We start from the raw sequence: 16,471 nt of genomic DNA on the forward strand, positions 1-16,471 counted from the left end.
ATGTCAAGTAGGTACCAACTTGATACCTTCTTTAAAAACATCACAATGACCCAAGTGATATCCATTGAACAGAAGTTTAATGTGTGTGTAAGAAGACTTTCCGACCCCAAATGGGCTGTGTATCGTGTGTCTGCATGAATGTGAAGAAGTTGTTAAGAAAGAAATTAAATGGCATTGCTCAACTTCAGTCAATAGAAAATGGAGCATTCTATCCCAGACTAAAATAAAGAGAGAACACACACACCACGTGTGTGTAAGTACAGTTGGTCTCGCACTGAGACAATTAATATTGTGGAAAAAAGTTATTCTGTACATCATACATACATACATATACATACATACATACATACATACATACATACAGAAACATGAGCTCTGCTCTAGGCAGGCACAGTTACAGACACAACCACAAATCCCACTTCATCAGAAATGGAGGGAGCAGCCAGCTTCCATATGAATCCATAGAAACAGCTCCATTCATTCGGCTGTGTGAGAACGTGCCTATTTATGGGGTCGGGAAGCCCCTGTAGCCAAAATCATTGGGAATACAATAACATTGTTCCCTCCAGAAGACTCACCACCATTACCACCCAGGTCAAATGTTAAGTAAGGTATGATAGGCTTTGTACTCATTTCAGAAATAATGTTAGACTCCTGAAAAATAGGTAACCAGTTCCCTTGGCTTCAGACCTTACCGTACATGATTATTGCTAAGATCTGAGGACACTAAAGATGCAAGAAAAATCAAAACAAGCTAAAAATGTCCATCTAACCTCAGAGCTACTGTTTTTGGCCCAAATGATTAAAAAGTGTCTATGTTCTGACTCAGTGCCACTGTCTAGACTAGAGCGCTGGTCCCTTGATTCATAATTCATTGAACGAATGCCCTATCTGGCAAGTGGCATCTCATTGAAAAATGCAAAGCAGTTAAAACAACATATACAAACACTTTCCCAGACACAGGATAAGCCAAATCTTGGATAAAGACCATTAAAGATGCTTTTTAGTCTGGGAGTAGGCTTAATCCAGGTCTGGGAAACCAGCCCTCCACCATGAATTCTGTGTATAGGCAATTCTACAGGCCATTTAGTCTCTATACAATCATCTAAATGTGTTCTTTCACCAGTTCCTTTGCAAAGAAAACTGGATTGGAGAATACAGGCAAATTTGAGGAAATAAACAAGAGCAAGGGCTATTCAAGAAGGGAGGCAGGCTTTACAGTAGGTCTAAATCTTGTTGTGTGTCATTTTGAGGCTGGTAATACATGGTCCTGGTGCAGAGCTTCCATTACGTAGTTCAAGCAATTTGGATCATTAATATTAGTGTAGGGTCTGAGGAACGCACCCTACTGGTGAGGTATGCATCTCCTGCAGTCACACGTTACTTTCCTGTAGAGCAGAGTTAGTACGAAGCCTCTGGGTCAGGCTTTAATTTAAACACCTGAATGTGAAGTTCAAGAGACAAGAGAGCTGGATTACACTTAATATCAACCGTAATCTTACAGTAAGAGTGAAGTTCCAATGGCTGATGCGTCAATGATCTATGATGGCACTTAAATATTAACCTAAATCATCCTGAATACCAGTGAGGGTGATGGCCGCTATGTACACCCAAATAAAACACTTCACTTTTACTGCAAGATGCCACAAATTCGCCCAACACTTTTACACTTCTCTCTGCCCATTCTTATTTCATTTAAAAAAATAAAATAAAATAAAAAAACTGGTTGACAGGAGTCATGGTTGACTGGTTTGACAGGTCATGGACATCTCTACATCTGTAACACTAAAGCAGGATCGATAATAATAATCCAAAACTTCAGTGCTACCTAAACAGTCTACATAGATGTAGACCCTGTTCTGAGCCAAAATGAAGATACACATTTCTAATGAAAAAAAAAAGATATATATATATATGATAGAATACAGTCTCTTGTCAACAGTGCCAGCACAAAGCACTCCATTGTGAGTGTTGTGGAGGGGGTTGTTGTTGTTGTTGTTGTTGTTGTTACTCGATTATTGTGACGTCATCACCCTTTTCTGTTCTCAGGTGTATTCGCCTTCAGCCACAAGTAGATGAAACTCCGGTAAACAACCTCTGTCCATCCCATTAGCAGTCCAGACAACAGGTAATAAGACATTTGAGATCTGAAACATTTGAGGTTTCTGTTTGGCTGCTCTCCCTAACCTCCCCGCTTACTCCCTCTGAACTCTCTCACTCCCTTATCTCTCCTGCCCTGGGCTCTGTCTAATGCTGGTGGCCGACAGACAGCACCAGAGGAATGAGGCAGCCCAAAACCAGTGCCACCACTTCCACCTTGCTCAGTCCCTTTGCTCCATTCCCTCCCGTGGGGGCGTGGCTGTGACCGGTGCCTCCCACCTCAGGCAGGACATGTACAGTGGCTACGTAGAGGAAGGTTCCCGCCGAGAAGAGCATGGCCACACCTGTGGCGTTCACGTCCGACAGCGCCTCTTTACTGCTCTGAATGGGGATGGATCAGGGTAAAAGGAAGGGGAATTCTCGAATTAGCATGTGAACTTTTTTTCCCTGATGCTTATGACTACTCAATGAGAATGGGTTGGAGTAGCAGACCGTTGTTGGAATCATGATTGGACGGGGTTGTTTGCTCACCTGGCTGAGACCCAAGAAGGTAAGCATGGCGAGGACAGGTGCTGCCAAGGCAAAGACCAGCAGATGTTTACGGATGCGGTTCCTTTCCAGGCCAGCATGCATCAGGAAAGAGACCAATCCAAAAGCAGCTGGTGCCTAGGGGCAATAAAATTGAGGGTAAATATGGTTAAACACACAAAACAAACCCAATACAGACTATAAATAGAAAACGTTTGAACAAGATCAGTAGACTACAATGTGAGAAGAAAGGCTTGAAGTCACAGTACCTTGTGAAGCATAATGGCCACGAAGACAATGAGCTGAACACTCGTCTGGGAAGTAGAGGCGGCCGCCCCAAGAGCCACTCCATCCGCTGGAGAAACATAGAAATAAAAGACCAGCTACATTAACTAATTTACAGCAACAAGTCTCTCCGAAACCGTGTCACTCTCTCGCTAACATAAAACATGGATCTCTGACTGTGAGGCCTACCTGCAGCATGGACCACCAGGCCCAATGTGGTAGTGATTTTTGAGCTGGCAATCCTCGCTGATTCCGGATCTAAACGAAGAAAGTGCACCCACACACACACACACACACACACCCACACACACACAGTGAGACAGAGTACTCAGCGGACAAACCTTGCATTAACTAAGCATAACCCTAAAGTATGGTGAGTTTGCTCACTGACCGTCACTGCTGTGCACGTGGGAGCTGCCGATCTGGTCCACCAGCAGCATAAAGACGAAGCCCAGCACCAGGGACACTCCGATGTAGGCATGGAGGTGTTCATGGCTGTGGACGTGCTCCCCACTGTGCCCCACAGCTGCATCTACTTCCCCCTTCTGCTCCGACACCCCTACCCCCTCAGCCTGCCCATGGCCTTGGTGCATACCTGCATAGAGAGTCAAAACATATGACAACCAATATATTCAAACATACACCAGTGTCTATTCACTTGGGCTTTTTTTATTCATGACCACTGGTACCATTCGCTATAGTATTCCACTCACCATCCCTGGACATCTTTAGACATCATAAACCCTCCTGAAAATCGTACATGTATCACTTGGGAATATGTAAATGAACATGAAACATGCTTGTCAACTCAATCTCACAACCAAATACACAGAAAATATGGTGTGTTCTCAATCTCACCCTCTAGGACTTCCGCATAAAGTGCATGGACCCCCTCTGGAATGATAACAGCGAGTGCAGTGCCACACAACAGCCCCGCTCCCAACACTGTCACCAGCTTCAGTTTCTCCTGCAGCAGAGCAAAGGGAGAGGGCAAATCAGCATTACTCACAGTTAATCTACTCTACTCTGTTGTGGTTATCTGCATTGCTGCCAGCTGTAGTAGGGGGGCGTTTGCTGGTGCAGGAAGTTAAGCTATCGCCCTATATGATCTATTACTTCTGCAATTCAATTGGATTTTTCACATCCTAAAAAGACATCTATGAGTACTATAAAGACACCAATATCAGCAAGTAAAACATTTGGTCAAGGCATAATCATGATGACTTGTTTTCGTGTTTGATCACAGGCAAATGAAGACAAATTCCAACAAACTCATTTAAGTTAATCTAAAACACATTCCCATGACAATTGATTTGACAGTTAAATCTATGAGGAGTGAGTGATCAATATGCCACACATTTCAGACATCTGACGAAGACAAGTGAACTTTGACCCCTCTATAGAAATAATTGTTGTTATTGGCTAGCATTTGCTTACAATTATATTCGTATACCAATAGACTAATAAACCATTGACAACTACATGAAAAACAATGTTAACATGTGTATTGCAAGTCCATGAATTTACAAGTACTGACTCAGCTTGGACTTCAGAAGAAGACTGGCCAGACAGCCTACTAAGCTAGTTAACTATGTAGGACACTGTTTATTCAGGAAAGTGTTAAGGTATTACACTCACCTCTGAAAAGTTGACAGCCAGAGGGATTGTCCCGGCAACATAACATCCCACCAGCATAGCAAGTGAAAAACAGCTGATCGAGCTGAAATCGTCCATAATTGCAGCTTTGTTGATAGCTAAGTAACTTGGATTGCTAGAACCTCTAATAGAGGTATATGCACACCAGCAAAGACTTGCTAGCTAGCCAGCTAGCCTGAATTCACACACGAAAGGGTTGACAAACTTCCAGGTGGCTTAGCTTTGGTAGGTTTGCCCGACACGGCTAGAATTGAGAGGTTTGCAGCGACCTACTGAAGATCAGGAGGAGCAAGTCAGATAGCGCCACTGCGATCCACAATCTAACCAGCTAGCTGTATAAACAAAACAATGATCAAAGACGATGATGCTAACAGTTAGCGTAGCTAGCTAGCTAGCTATTTTCTGGCCAGCCTAGCTTAACAGAGCTCTAACAGCCATGTTGACAGTTCTGTCTGCTAGCTAAATAATTCATAGGCGATGTGCCTATTCAGTCCACATCGTTTTCTCACACGTACCTATCTACAAACCATTAAATGCTACTGAGTCTACCACAATGGTTAGCTGACTATCAAGTCTGTCTCCATCATCTTTTAATTGCAGAGCCAATTACTTCCGGGTTGCGGACATGACTTTTTTACACTGCCCTATTCAACATGCCACGTAAACCTGTCCGAAGCGTCTTAGCTGTCATGTCATCATGTATGTTAACCATTGACTGATATCAACGTTGCTGGATGTTGAAACATGTTTAATTTTCAGTTACAAATACGTGAAGCCCTTTTCTATGATCATTACATTACTCAACAATTATGAATAATTTAATATTCAATACAAAACAAATAAAATCAGTACATTTGAATTTACTCCCGACACCAACATATGTTTACTAATTATGAATGGAATACTTCATGTTTTAAAAAGGGTTTTATTTCATTAGGTAACAGAGTGGAGCAGTGCCTCCACTTGACAATACTAAATAATAAAGCAGAATGTCGGACACATGGGAGCAGAAATGGGTAAAAATGCATAACTGGCTTTGCCTGGACAGTCTCTCACAAATTGGGAACCCAGTTCAACAAAACATTTTCCATGCAATAAGCTTGTGCGAGCACTTACGAATTCAATACTCAAACTCATTCTTGCAGACACACATACACAGCAGACATTGCTCCCCGGTGATGGAATGGGGTTGGGGATCAAGGGTGTAGGCCCATTTTCACAGTTTCTCAAAATCTGAAAGGCCCGTTATTATGGGTGGTATGATGATCAGTCAGTGTAATAAAGGGCAAGACCAGAGACAAACTGGCCCTTTTCCTTCAGTAGGGTGTCCTCACTTCACCAGTCCAATCTTCTTGGCCTCAGTTTCATATATCAAAAGCCTCCACATTTTTACTATGAAGACCTCTGCTTCTTCATCTAGAACCTGTAAATCGATCAGTTTGTAGTTAGATTGTGCTATCTGGGTCGATGAAATTGTTTCTCAGAAACATGTCAATGATTAAAACTTGTGATCTTCAAAATATGTATTTGTATTTATGTACTTTTATCTACACTCCGATCTAATTGTCATGTTCATAAGATGCACTAGGAGGTACATCCAGGATCCACTCACCATAGCAACATCATCGAGAATACCCTGGGGTGTGCCATGTGCCATCACCTGAGGAGAGGAAGAGACAAGATGCTAAAGAGAAAACCACAGCAGACCATGTGACCATGACTACAGCAAACAATTATAATCACAGCAGCGAACACTGGTTCTCCAACCACCGTTACCTCTGACAACACCCTCTCCTCAACTCCTACATAATCAGTGAGGAGAAACCTCAGCACACAACTATCCCTAGGAGAACAGTTAACATGCTTATTCCAGACAGGGCTGTCTCGTTCTCTCTCAAAGACCTGCTTACTAACCTTTGAACAGACAAAATCAACTAGAGTGGCTTCCTCCTCGCCGATGTATTCAATAATCTTCTTATTGATCCACGGTTTAATGCGCCTGTCCATCAAGGTCTGAGAGAGGAAGAGTTGAAGAAAATGCATGGTAATTAGTTGCATTCAAAGCTTTGAAACAGAGCTTCTACTTTATCACATTAGTGAGTATAATATGCTGTTGTACAGTAAATCACAGTACTCTGCTACACAACTGGACCAATGTGTCTTCCACTGAAATGTCCCCCTTACCGTGTCAACCATAGTCCAATCCAGAGGGTAGGAGAAGAGCTCTGGCTTGGCCGTGGGGATCTTCTCAATGAGACTCTTGATATGCTTGCGTTTCTCCTCTGTGTTCTGGCCGCCTTTGCCCCCTGGTATTTCCGCCCCGTCCAGCCCCAGGTTCTTGTCATCGTCGCCGTAGTCCAGCGGCACCAGTTTCCGCTTGCGAGGTAGCTCGTCGGCCTCTTCGTCGTCTCTGTTGAAGACGCTGTCCACTGTCGCCAGCTTCTTGCGCTTCACTGTGTTAGGCTGGCTGGGGCTGCCAGTGGCACCTGAGGCAGTAGGTATAGAGGGAGGCAATGGAGGAGGAAATGGAGGAAAATAGTGAATGCAAAGACAAAGCAAGACAAGTCAGGCTAAGAAATGACAATCAATGCACTTCCTGTTTATATCCCTGCTGAGCTGTTTTACTCACCCAGTTTGAGACTGAGGCCTATCTTGGGCCGCAGCTCCTCAGGAGGATGAACCTCAGGAGAGTTCTCATGTGGGATGATGATGCCGCAGGGAGACTCGTTGCCGGGCGAGTTAGGTGTAGCTCCTCCACTGCCAGAGGAGACGGAGGGCGCAGACGTGATTGGCCGCAACGTGGGTTTGAGGTACGGCTTGGCCTCTTCCTCACCTTCACCTTCGTGATAATCCTCTTCCTCACCTTCCTCCGCATCATCGTCGGAATGGGGCTGTGGGCCCGGGGCAATTGGCAATGGTGCGCTGCCTCCTCCCCTCCTCCCGCGCTGCTCCCTCTGGGCCTTCTCCTGCGTCACCCCCTCCTCAGACTCTGGCTCTTGTTTCACTGGGGGCTGCCGCCGGCGCTCTGCCTCCTCCTCCATCTACACACATATGGACACACCAGACACCAGGTCAGAGCAGAGCCACAGGCCAGAGGGAACCCTCATGCATGGATGCATTCATAGATGCAGACCCACACACAGATCTACACTAAACTCACCCTCTGCAGCTCAGCATCAGGGTCAGGGTGCCCCTCAGCCAGCAGCCTCTGTCTGATTTCCTCATGCTCCTCTTTCTCCCTTTTCCTATCCCGTTCATCTAGCTCAGTCTCCTTCTCTCGGTCACGCAATCGCTTCTGCAAAGCGCTGCCCCTGGGAGCGAGAAGGTGAGATGGTCAGAGTTAATACTGGGTGACCGAGACAGACGTCTCACTTGTTTACTTAGTTTCTACAAATGTTTTATGGAAGTTTCCCAGAAAGGTTTTCACCTGTAGTATTTGGGGTCGTCTCTGTCGTCATCGTAGTCCTCAAGAAACTCTTTCAGTCGCTTGGCTTCTTTTGTCTGAGGAAACAGACATGACCACATGTTGATCGATGTATCACAGACAAGCAAGAAAGAGAGGACATAAATCATACATATTTACCATTTCACGCCGTCTCTCATCATCCCTTTCTGTCTCTTTGCCATAGTCCCGTGCCTTCTTCCTCTCCCTGATCTCCCAGTTTTTCAAACGCTTCAAGAGAAAAGTAAAGTCAGAATCTACCAACATTTACAACAGTATACAACTATAGTACGTTAATGGCTGATGTTACTTCCAATTCCAGTTAAGACAGAGCCAGTATGAATGGTGTTCAGCAAGTTTAACCTAACTAGGTATGGTTCACCACAGGCCAATCAGCATTGAGGTGGATGCAGACGTACCTCTTGGTAGGCAGCCTCCTTATCCCTCAGCTTCCTTTCCAGTTTCCTGCGTTCATACGCTTCCTCCTCATCTTCTTCACGGTCTCGTTTCTTCTCATCTCGGCTTCTCTCTCTGAACAACATACAGGGGAGTAATTTTTAACTTTTGTAGAGTTGGCTGGATGTTTGCAGCTCGGCACAGGCTGTGCCAATGTCAAACTCATGCCAACCTGGATCTACTGCGGTCTTTGCTGACATCACGACTCCTCTCCTTCTCCCGCTCCCTCTCCCGCTCTCGGTCTTTCGTCCTTTCGCGGTCCCGGTCTCGTTCTCTGTCTCGATCTCTGTCCCTCTCCCGCTCCTTGTCCTTCTCCTTCTCTCTCTCCCGCTCCTTCTCCCTCTCGCGGTCCCGTCGCTCCCTCTCTCGCTCCCTCTCTTTGTCCCTCTCCCTCCTTTCCTTATCAATTTCTTGGCGTTCCTTCTCTTTCTTTCCCTTCTCCTCCTCCAGTTTCTGCAGGGCCCAACAGGAAGAAAGTTGCAGAGTGTCACTTGACTGCTGCATCAACGGGCAGTACAGACAGAAGTTATTTTCAAGTCTACCAACGTGCAGAAAAAGAGGTGAACACATGATGTTACAAGTGGTTCACAGTCCATGGGCCAGCCAAGCTCACATACTGCGCTGAGACTCATTGCCTCCGGAGAGCCAAGGAAAGGGAACGGCCCCATGGAATGTTGTCCTCCATGAGTCTCTGATGTTTCCTCAGAGGTTTCAGCTCTGGTGCTTTAACAGGTTTGAGTACAGTAGATAACAACTCAGGGCCATGATGCAAAGCCAGTTCACTTACGGGCAACCGATTATGAGCTAATATCATTATCAGTTTATATGTCAAACGTATGCACGGGTTAAAAAAACTAGTTTTAATAGCCAGTGCGCTACGAGGATGTATTCAGTTCTCACATTCAATATACGTGCTTGTATAATATGCCTTTCCCGTAAAGTAAACAAACGTGTCCCCTACTGGACTCAGTGTGGATCCACAGTGATGGTGGATCACTGAGATTGTACTCTGATGTAATATGTTGATGTTCCCATAAAGGTTTAGTTCTAGGCCATTCTGTTGGTCAAGCTCTAGTACACATTGACTTTGCAATCAATGCCCATTTAGAAACTCAAAGCCAGACAAGAGAGGCTCTCGGATTGTGGTGCTTTGCCAATTTACAACTATTTTCCCTGTTGCAGAGCACGCAATAGCCTAATTATCTTGAGAACCCAGTGCCAGCATGGTATATTCTCTGTCAAGGTCCAAGGTGCTAGCTTCACCATGCTTTAACGACACTAGACTAAGTCTAATTGTAATCTAATTGGAACAGTGGGTTCAGACTGTTCTCACGATACATTTGAGAAGAGTGTCTATCCTTACCGAAGTGTGCCAAATGGATTACTGCATGTTTAAGCTGTAAACATTAGGCCCTACTAAGTGAATTAAATAATCAGGTCCCATGTGTTTTACACACAGCCATCTGAGACTCTAGCACCAGGGACCCTGCCTCCAGCACGTGTACTCCACTGCTGCAGGGCGGGGGGACAGTGTGGCTGAGTGAGAGACCCTGGAAACCACTTCATTTAAGTCACCCTGTCATCAGACTTAAGCATTTCAAAGTCAAACTAATCAAAACTGAGTATCGGCCCTTGGTCTATGGAACACCACAAAAACACAGATCAAGGTTCTCCCTCTCTCGTTGTGTCAGGAAACAGAGATTGATCCATTTCAAGCTAGTTGTTGGTGACTTACAGGTGATGAACTACGGTTTCAGCGCTTCTCTGCCCCTACAAGCCTATAAGCTAAGCCTGGGAGGAAAAGCAGGTCAAATTCATAGACAAAATAAAGCTACCTTACCACCAGCAATTCATCTACAAGCATATCATCATTCATACAACAAGCTGTGTCTAGGTACAAAATAGTGACATACTTCTTTTACATTTGTGGTAGAGTCAATGCAGGTATTCCACTTTGGCAAAAGGAATGAAATTATAGAAGCGGTCTTACCCACAGGTAGTCTTCTGATGTTCATCTCGCCATCTCGACCCAACAAATGATAAATACAACTCACCATTAAGCCAGAGTGAGACCCATAATTCAAAGAGCTCTCATCTTTAAGAACATAAGGTCCTAAACATCAAAATTACAATGGCTGAGCGCCATTCTCAAGAAAGTTAAAAAGGAAATTGATTTGAACGGGTCAACATCCCATAGTGCAATCTCATATAGCTCAGTAACAGAAGATAACAGCAAAGCTGGGGAGAACTGTGGGTCTCATGTCTGACAAGTGAGGGACAGAGAGAAAGGGAAGGAACAGGAGTACAGACAGAGTTTGAGGAAAGAGATTTAGCCAAGACTCAAGAGATCCCTACTCTGCATCTTTCACGATGCCTTTAGATCAACTGACAAAGTCAAAACTGATGTTCTATACATTTTTCTTGACTTACCTCTTTCTCAACACTCCACTGATGACAAATTTTGATACTAGAGGTGTGGTAATAAGTGCAGCCAAAAGCTACTTCAAAGATGAACTAATAACATATGTCGTATGCATCTTGTCATAAGACTATGGTGTTTGTTTTAAATGATTTGTACTCTACTGAGAAGCTCATAGATTTAGTCACTTTCCACTTACACACTTCAGCAAGCCATGCTTGAATTATCACCATTGCAAATCAGACCACTAATCTAATGTCTTGAGCATAAGACTAAGGATCAGAGTAAATTAACTATACAACCGACCTTCAACTGCAAACTCCTCTCATTGGCTTTTGAATATCAATGATTACGCTTTCTGCGTAGTGTAACTAAACCAAGCTTTTGAAAATAAAAACGTTCAATATTCAGAAGAGAGAGATGAGTAACACAGGACGTGGAGCTCACAATGACGAAGGGGTACAGAGCACAGAGAATTAAGAGAAAGAACAGTGTAAAAGGGAGAGGATGGAATGATACGAGAGGGTCTTACCTTGCTAGTCTTCAGAACACAGAGTGCTGTGGAGGGGCGCTCCCTGCTTTAGCATTGGCTGCAGCTAAAATCACTGCAGTGGGTTATTCAGTCTGTCTCTGCGTTCTTCAAACACGCCATTTCTAAACTAGGACCTGCATAGGTTCACTGTGCTCCCTGGCCCGCTGAATGCCAGTGCCCTCCTTAACCCAGTCAACAGTAGCTACAAGTTGTCACTTGGAATTAAACAGATGTTCATGGAGAAATACTACACGATGAATCACTGACAGGCTGGGGGAGAATTGTGACTCAGAGCCAGTTGCCCCTTTGCAAGTCCTCCAGCAGGGAGCGCCCAAGATGTGTAAAGAAGAAATGAAAGCTCATACTTACATCCTATCCTCGCAACTTTTTCCAAAGCTCTGATTCATCTTGCTTTAGTCACCATATGATCTCTATCATAATGGTGGGGTTTAATGAATAGATTAGCTTTAAGGGAATTTTACATTATGTCCATGCACTTTGTGTGGTAAATATACCCTACTCTGTAGTTTTACTTTGTATTTGCCCCCAATTCAGTATTGTGAACAGAGTTTTAATTTCTACCCTTCATTTCTTGGAGGTAACTATAAAGGCATTGTTGACTGACGGACATACTACATATGCACAGTCTTCAGAGCTAGCTACTACATAATATTTTTTGGATCACTAGTGTTTTTATTGTTGATAAATTTCATCAAGTTCAATTGATCTACAAAATAAACAAACTACTGGACTACTGTTGACAATATTTGAAAATAGTGGTCATAAGATGGGGTCAATACATAAAAGAATCTGAGGTTGAACTCCTGTTGCTGATAAGGATGTTGCAACACTACCAAGTATAATCTAGATGTGGGTAGCTTTTCTCCAAAACCTAATTTGAGTGTTAAAAAAACTGAAATGTTACCTTGTGTGTGTCTCGGAATTTACTGATCTCTCTGGAAATCAAGTCTCTCTTGTCGTCCTCCATATCTATTGCATTGATATCCTCCTGTCACATAATACAAAAACAAAACAAACACACCACATGTTATCTTATTGATGAGTTGATCGAAAGTTAAAATCAAAAATAGGTGTAACGATAAGGTTCATTTAATTTTCTGTACATCAGTTATTGAGAGATGGTAATTGGTGAGTAAATGATGGATAACAGCATGGGTGCAATGTACCTCTTCCTTCTTCTCCTTCCTCTTCTTGCGGGGGTGGCTGTCTGAGTCCTGGGACGTGGCATTGAGCTCACTGGCATATTCACGAATAAGGCCCTCTATTGCCCCCTTCACTATCTGGTCACGACGCTTTGTGTCCTCATCAATAACCTCTTCCTCCTCCTCCTCCTCTTCCTCTTCTTCCTTTGGTCCCTCCTCAGACTTGGCTCCCTGATGGAGAGAGAGAGAGCGAGCCCACAAGAGAGAGAGAGAGAAGCTAAAGAACTGCCATATCTAATGAAAACAAAACAAATAATCTTACACCCAGGATCGGCAGAATACACGTGAGCCAGGTTATTCCCATCTGCTCCCCATCCTCTACCCTTATAGACAGGACACACGTTACACACCCCATTGGCACTCCTCTTCTTGGCTTTCCATTCCTCCAGCTGAGCCTTTGTCTTAGCGTCCACCTTGACCAGCAGCTTCTTGTCTCCTAGTTGCAGCTCGTGCAGGAGCCGAAGCGCCCGCAGTGTAGACTCAGGCTCCTTGTACTCACAGAAGCCAAACGCTTAATGGAGAGAAGGGGAGTGAGGTGAAGGGTTCCACAGAAATAACACAAAGACCAAGCTTATAACTCAGCACTAAGATACGGAAAAAGAGGAAAGTGAGAGGAATTGAGAGGCGAGCAGATGGGGGGAATATGCTCTAATGCTGTATGTAACGTCTCCATTAGCATGGCAACTAACAGCCCAACATGACAAGTAGAGCCATTGCAGACCTTGTGATGCAAAGGGTTATCTAAATGTGAAGGTCAATCATGCCATCCTAGATTTCATCACATGAAAAGAAAAGGAGGGAAAGTATTATAGAAGTGTTGTACCTGTTTTGTTTTTACCTTGAAGTTTCCCAGAGGCTCCTTGGACCCGCTTCCAGCTTAGGACTAAGCCACATTTCTAAGACATGGAGAAAACAAGCAGATGGAATCATTAACCAGAGACTGTTTGTGACCCATTATAACAAAAAAACGGTTGACCCATCATAACAAATGAACGCATGTAAACAAATAGAAAATCTTAAGCCATGTTCCATGCCCTGCTCACCGCTAACAGCTGTCTGACCAACATGTCGGAGGCCTTTTCTGAGATGTTCCCGACAAAGACTGTAGTGGTTGGGCCTCCACTGCCACTCTCCTCGGTCTCCTTGGCTCTAACTGTATTCAGCTCTTTTCTGGGGGCAGGAGGCTTCTGTACCATAGAGACCGTGGTAGGAACAAGGACCTAAAATAATAATAAAAAGACACAAAGACACACACACCAATCAAATCAGTACCAGACTGCACACTCAGTACAAACAGTCAGTGCCAATGATCACCCAGGGACAGAAGACAGGAATGTCATTATTTTTGATACAATGTCATTAGAACTACACTAGCACCTCACCCAAGGTCAAGAATGGGCTGTGGTTAATCCATCACTTATGTGGTTCTCCAAAAAGTATTTTAATTAAGGTTGACAATGACAAAGCTTGAGTTTCCAAGCAAGCCTATAACTATTGAGTGCAGAACATTCCATGTCACACTGATTTAAACATGAGTACAGCAGTTACGGCTTACCGTTGGTGTGGAGGTCATTAAGCCCATGTGTACTGGAATCATGGGTGTACCTGAAAGAGGAAACAATCAGTGTCATCTCTATCTAATATAGCTGAAGCCCTTCCATTATTGTTGTGGTCTATTGACTGATTTCTATTGTACAAAATGTAATGAATAGTAGTGTACACCATCCAGGTTGATGGTGCTGCCTAGCTGGCCCTTTAACTACCTGGTGGGACTGTCTGGGGAAACCCTGAAAATTGGGGAGGTGGGATCCTTGGGGGCAGCTGAGGGATGCCAATCTGCTGGCGATTGAGGTGAGGGGGGTAAGACATCTTGGGAGGCGCAGTAACCTGCAGAAGAAGAGGTGGTGATGGTGAACAAGTTCAGGACCAACCATTCAACACAACACACTGTTTGAGCCTGCCAGGCTCGGCCACTTTCCCTGAGAACGTGTCATTAATTATGTGGACAAACTCAATAGCTACTCTCAAATAAGACACGATAATAACAATTATTGACAAATGTAATAAACCATTAACACGTTTGCAGAAACTGGATAGCCGTACACAGCAAGGTACTTAGCTAGCTACCAACACTCTCACCTAGTTGGGTAGCTAACGGTAGCTTAAACAGTGAGTATTTGAACAAATAAAATGACACAATTAAAATGTTCAGCTTCCAACTATCGAGTGAAACAGCGAGCAATATAATTAGACAGCAAATTAATTACGATAACCTAACTCCCCCCCCGCGTTTATTTCCTGTTGTCTAGCTACTTGTCCACATGGGTCAGTCTAGTTGCTGGAAATTAATGGAACGTTCTTAGTAACATAATATTGTTAGACATTATGCAGAAAAAAAAGATTCGCCTTCAGAGTTGATCTAGTTATAAACTAGCGAATTTCTGATCATTAAGATATTCATTACAATTACATTTATACTCAGCTGGTACAATGTTATATTTCTACATGAAATGTTCCATGGCGTTTCCGTTCCAGGGTTTAGTCAGAACCGCCCCTAGCAATGCTACTTGCTTGCTAGCTAAGTTACCGAGTTAGCTTACAAGGCTATTTACTCACCTGAAATCAAGCGGCGTCTATATAATGTATCTAATCTCAAAACAAACTTATAACTCTTTATTCGCGTGGCACAGTTTCCAAGTCAATGTTTCCAGATAGCTACATCAATTCATAAACAATTTTGCGATCTGTCTCCAGATATGCACATGCAGCTAGCCTAGCATTAATCTATTCTTGTCGCATTGCAATATGGGATATCACGTTTTGGGGTATTGTACCGTTTTCCAGCACTTGGGGACAACAGAGGTCTATCGACACAATACGCAGAACGTATTGACATTGATGACTGTCAATATGTGCACAGTTGATACACCAAAATCTTATTTTTTATTCAATTTCCAAAAATATAAATGCAATTCTATTCAATCAACGTGACCACGGTTAATATGCATACAGAAATGCCAGACTAGAGATGGTTTATAGTTAGGCCTTAATGTTGTAGATCATTCCATCAAGTAAACAAGGGGTTATCGGATATGTTTTCCCCTGGCAACATGGTGCAGAGCCAGGGCTGACTATCCAGGTCAGTAAACACATGCCAATCATCAACCATGTTGCTGCGTTTGTGGAAATTTCCGTATCCGCGATTTTGCGGGATAGCATCATGTGTGCATTTCAATGCACCGCTCCACAAGACACGCCTTCGGAACAAACCCATTTTTTGACGTTTCTCATTGGCTACTGTGAAGGTGTGACATCCAACTTGACGCAGGAGCGTCTCCGAACAATCACACGAGAATTGTAACCTAATATTTGTGTAAAATGTATGGTAACAATATTATATTAACATTGAAATAAAACAATTGGGGACACAATTTCTTAGTGTCCAGAGGGAAAACATTTTGTGATAAAATGTGATTTAAAACTCTGCTCAAAAAACTCCCTTTGCTTGGGCTTATGGTATGTTCGTTTGGTTCTCGGGAACTCGTCGCTCCCTGTTGGTGAAGTCATAACTCCGAAATAAATGCATTCAAGTGCTTTTGAAGTGGGAACTCTTCAGTCAACAGATGAACACTGTTTACATGTTTACCATTTACTGTAAAAATCAGCGTCTTTTTTCTGACGAGAACGTATAAGGTGACATTGGACACGTCTCAACTCGGGTATCACCAAACGAGTTTCCCACTTGGCATTCTGACTTGGAGGGTGGTTCTAGTGGTTATTTCCCACTCGGGAACTTGTATCTCTGAATTTTCTACAGCTGCTGAATGCAC

At 43.7% G+C, this 16,471-nt stretch overlaps 2 protein-coding genes across 3 annotated transcripts; both read right to left on the minus strand.

Moving 5' to 3' along the window:
- Positions 1-60: 60 nt before the first annotated feature.
- slc39a9 (solute carrier family 39 member 9) lies at positions 61-5,142 on the minus strand. The gene is made up of 7 exons (XM_083684087.1): positions 4,552-5,142; positions 3,772-3,880; positions 3,305-3,508; positions 3,103-3,171; positions 2,898-2,983; positions 2,632-2,766; positions 61-2,481 (listed from the first exon to the last, which is right to left on the minus strand). The coding sequence occupies exons 1-7, from the start codon at positions 4,645-4,647 to the stop codon at positions 2,248-2,250; spliced, it is 933 nt and encodes a 310-aa protein (XP_083540213.1). The 5' UTR covers positions 4,648-5,142; the 3' UTR covers positions 61-2,247.
- A 336-nt stretch (positions 5,143-5,478) lies between these two features.
- rbm25a (RNA binding motif protein 25a) lies at positions 5,479-15,427 on the minus strand. Of its 2 annotated transcripts, none has more exons than XM_083683372.1 (18): positions 15,258-15,427; positions 14,405-14,528; positions 14,197-14,246; positions 13,685-13,861; positions 13,480-13,537; positions 12,992-13,152; positions 12,606-12,812; positions 12,344-12,427; positions 8,640-8,920; positions 8,431-8,542; positions 8,153-8,242; positions 7,997-8,070; positions 7,730-7,880; positions 7,199-7,610; positions 6,754-7,055; positions 6,484-6,582; positions 6,182-6,229; positions 5,479-5,992 (listed from the first exon to the last, which is right to left on the minus strand). In XM_083683372.1, the coding sequence occupies exons 2-18, from the start codon at positions 14,508-14,510 to the stop codon at positions 5,900-5,902; spliced, it is 2,505 nt and encodes an 834-aa protein (XP_083539498.1). In that variant the 5' UTR covers positions 14,511-14,528; positions 15,258-15,427; the 3' UTR covers positions 5,479-5,899. The 2 variants fall into 2 exon arrangements, with proteins under 2 accessions (XP_083539498.1, XP_083539497.1); XM_083683371.1 differs by having other exon boundaries at positions 13,465-13,537.
- Positions 15,428-16,471: the final 1,044 nt, after the last annotated feature.

This window comes from Argentina silus, assembly GCF_951799395.1.
Source record: "Argentina silus genome assembly, chromosome: 13".
NCBI classification, from domain to species: Eukaryota; Metazoa; Chordata; class Actinopteri; order Argentiniformes; family Argentinidae; genus Argentina; species Argentina silus.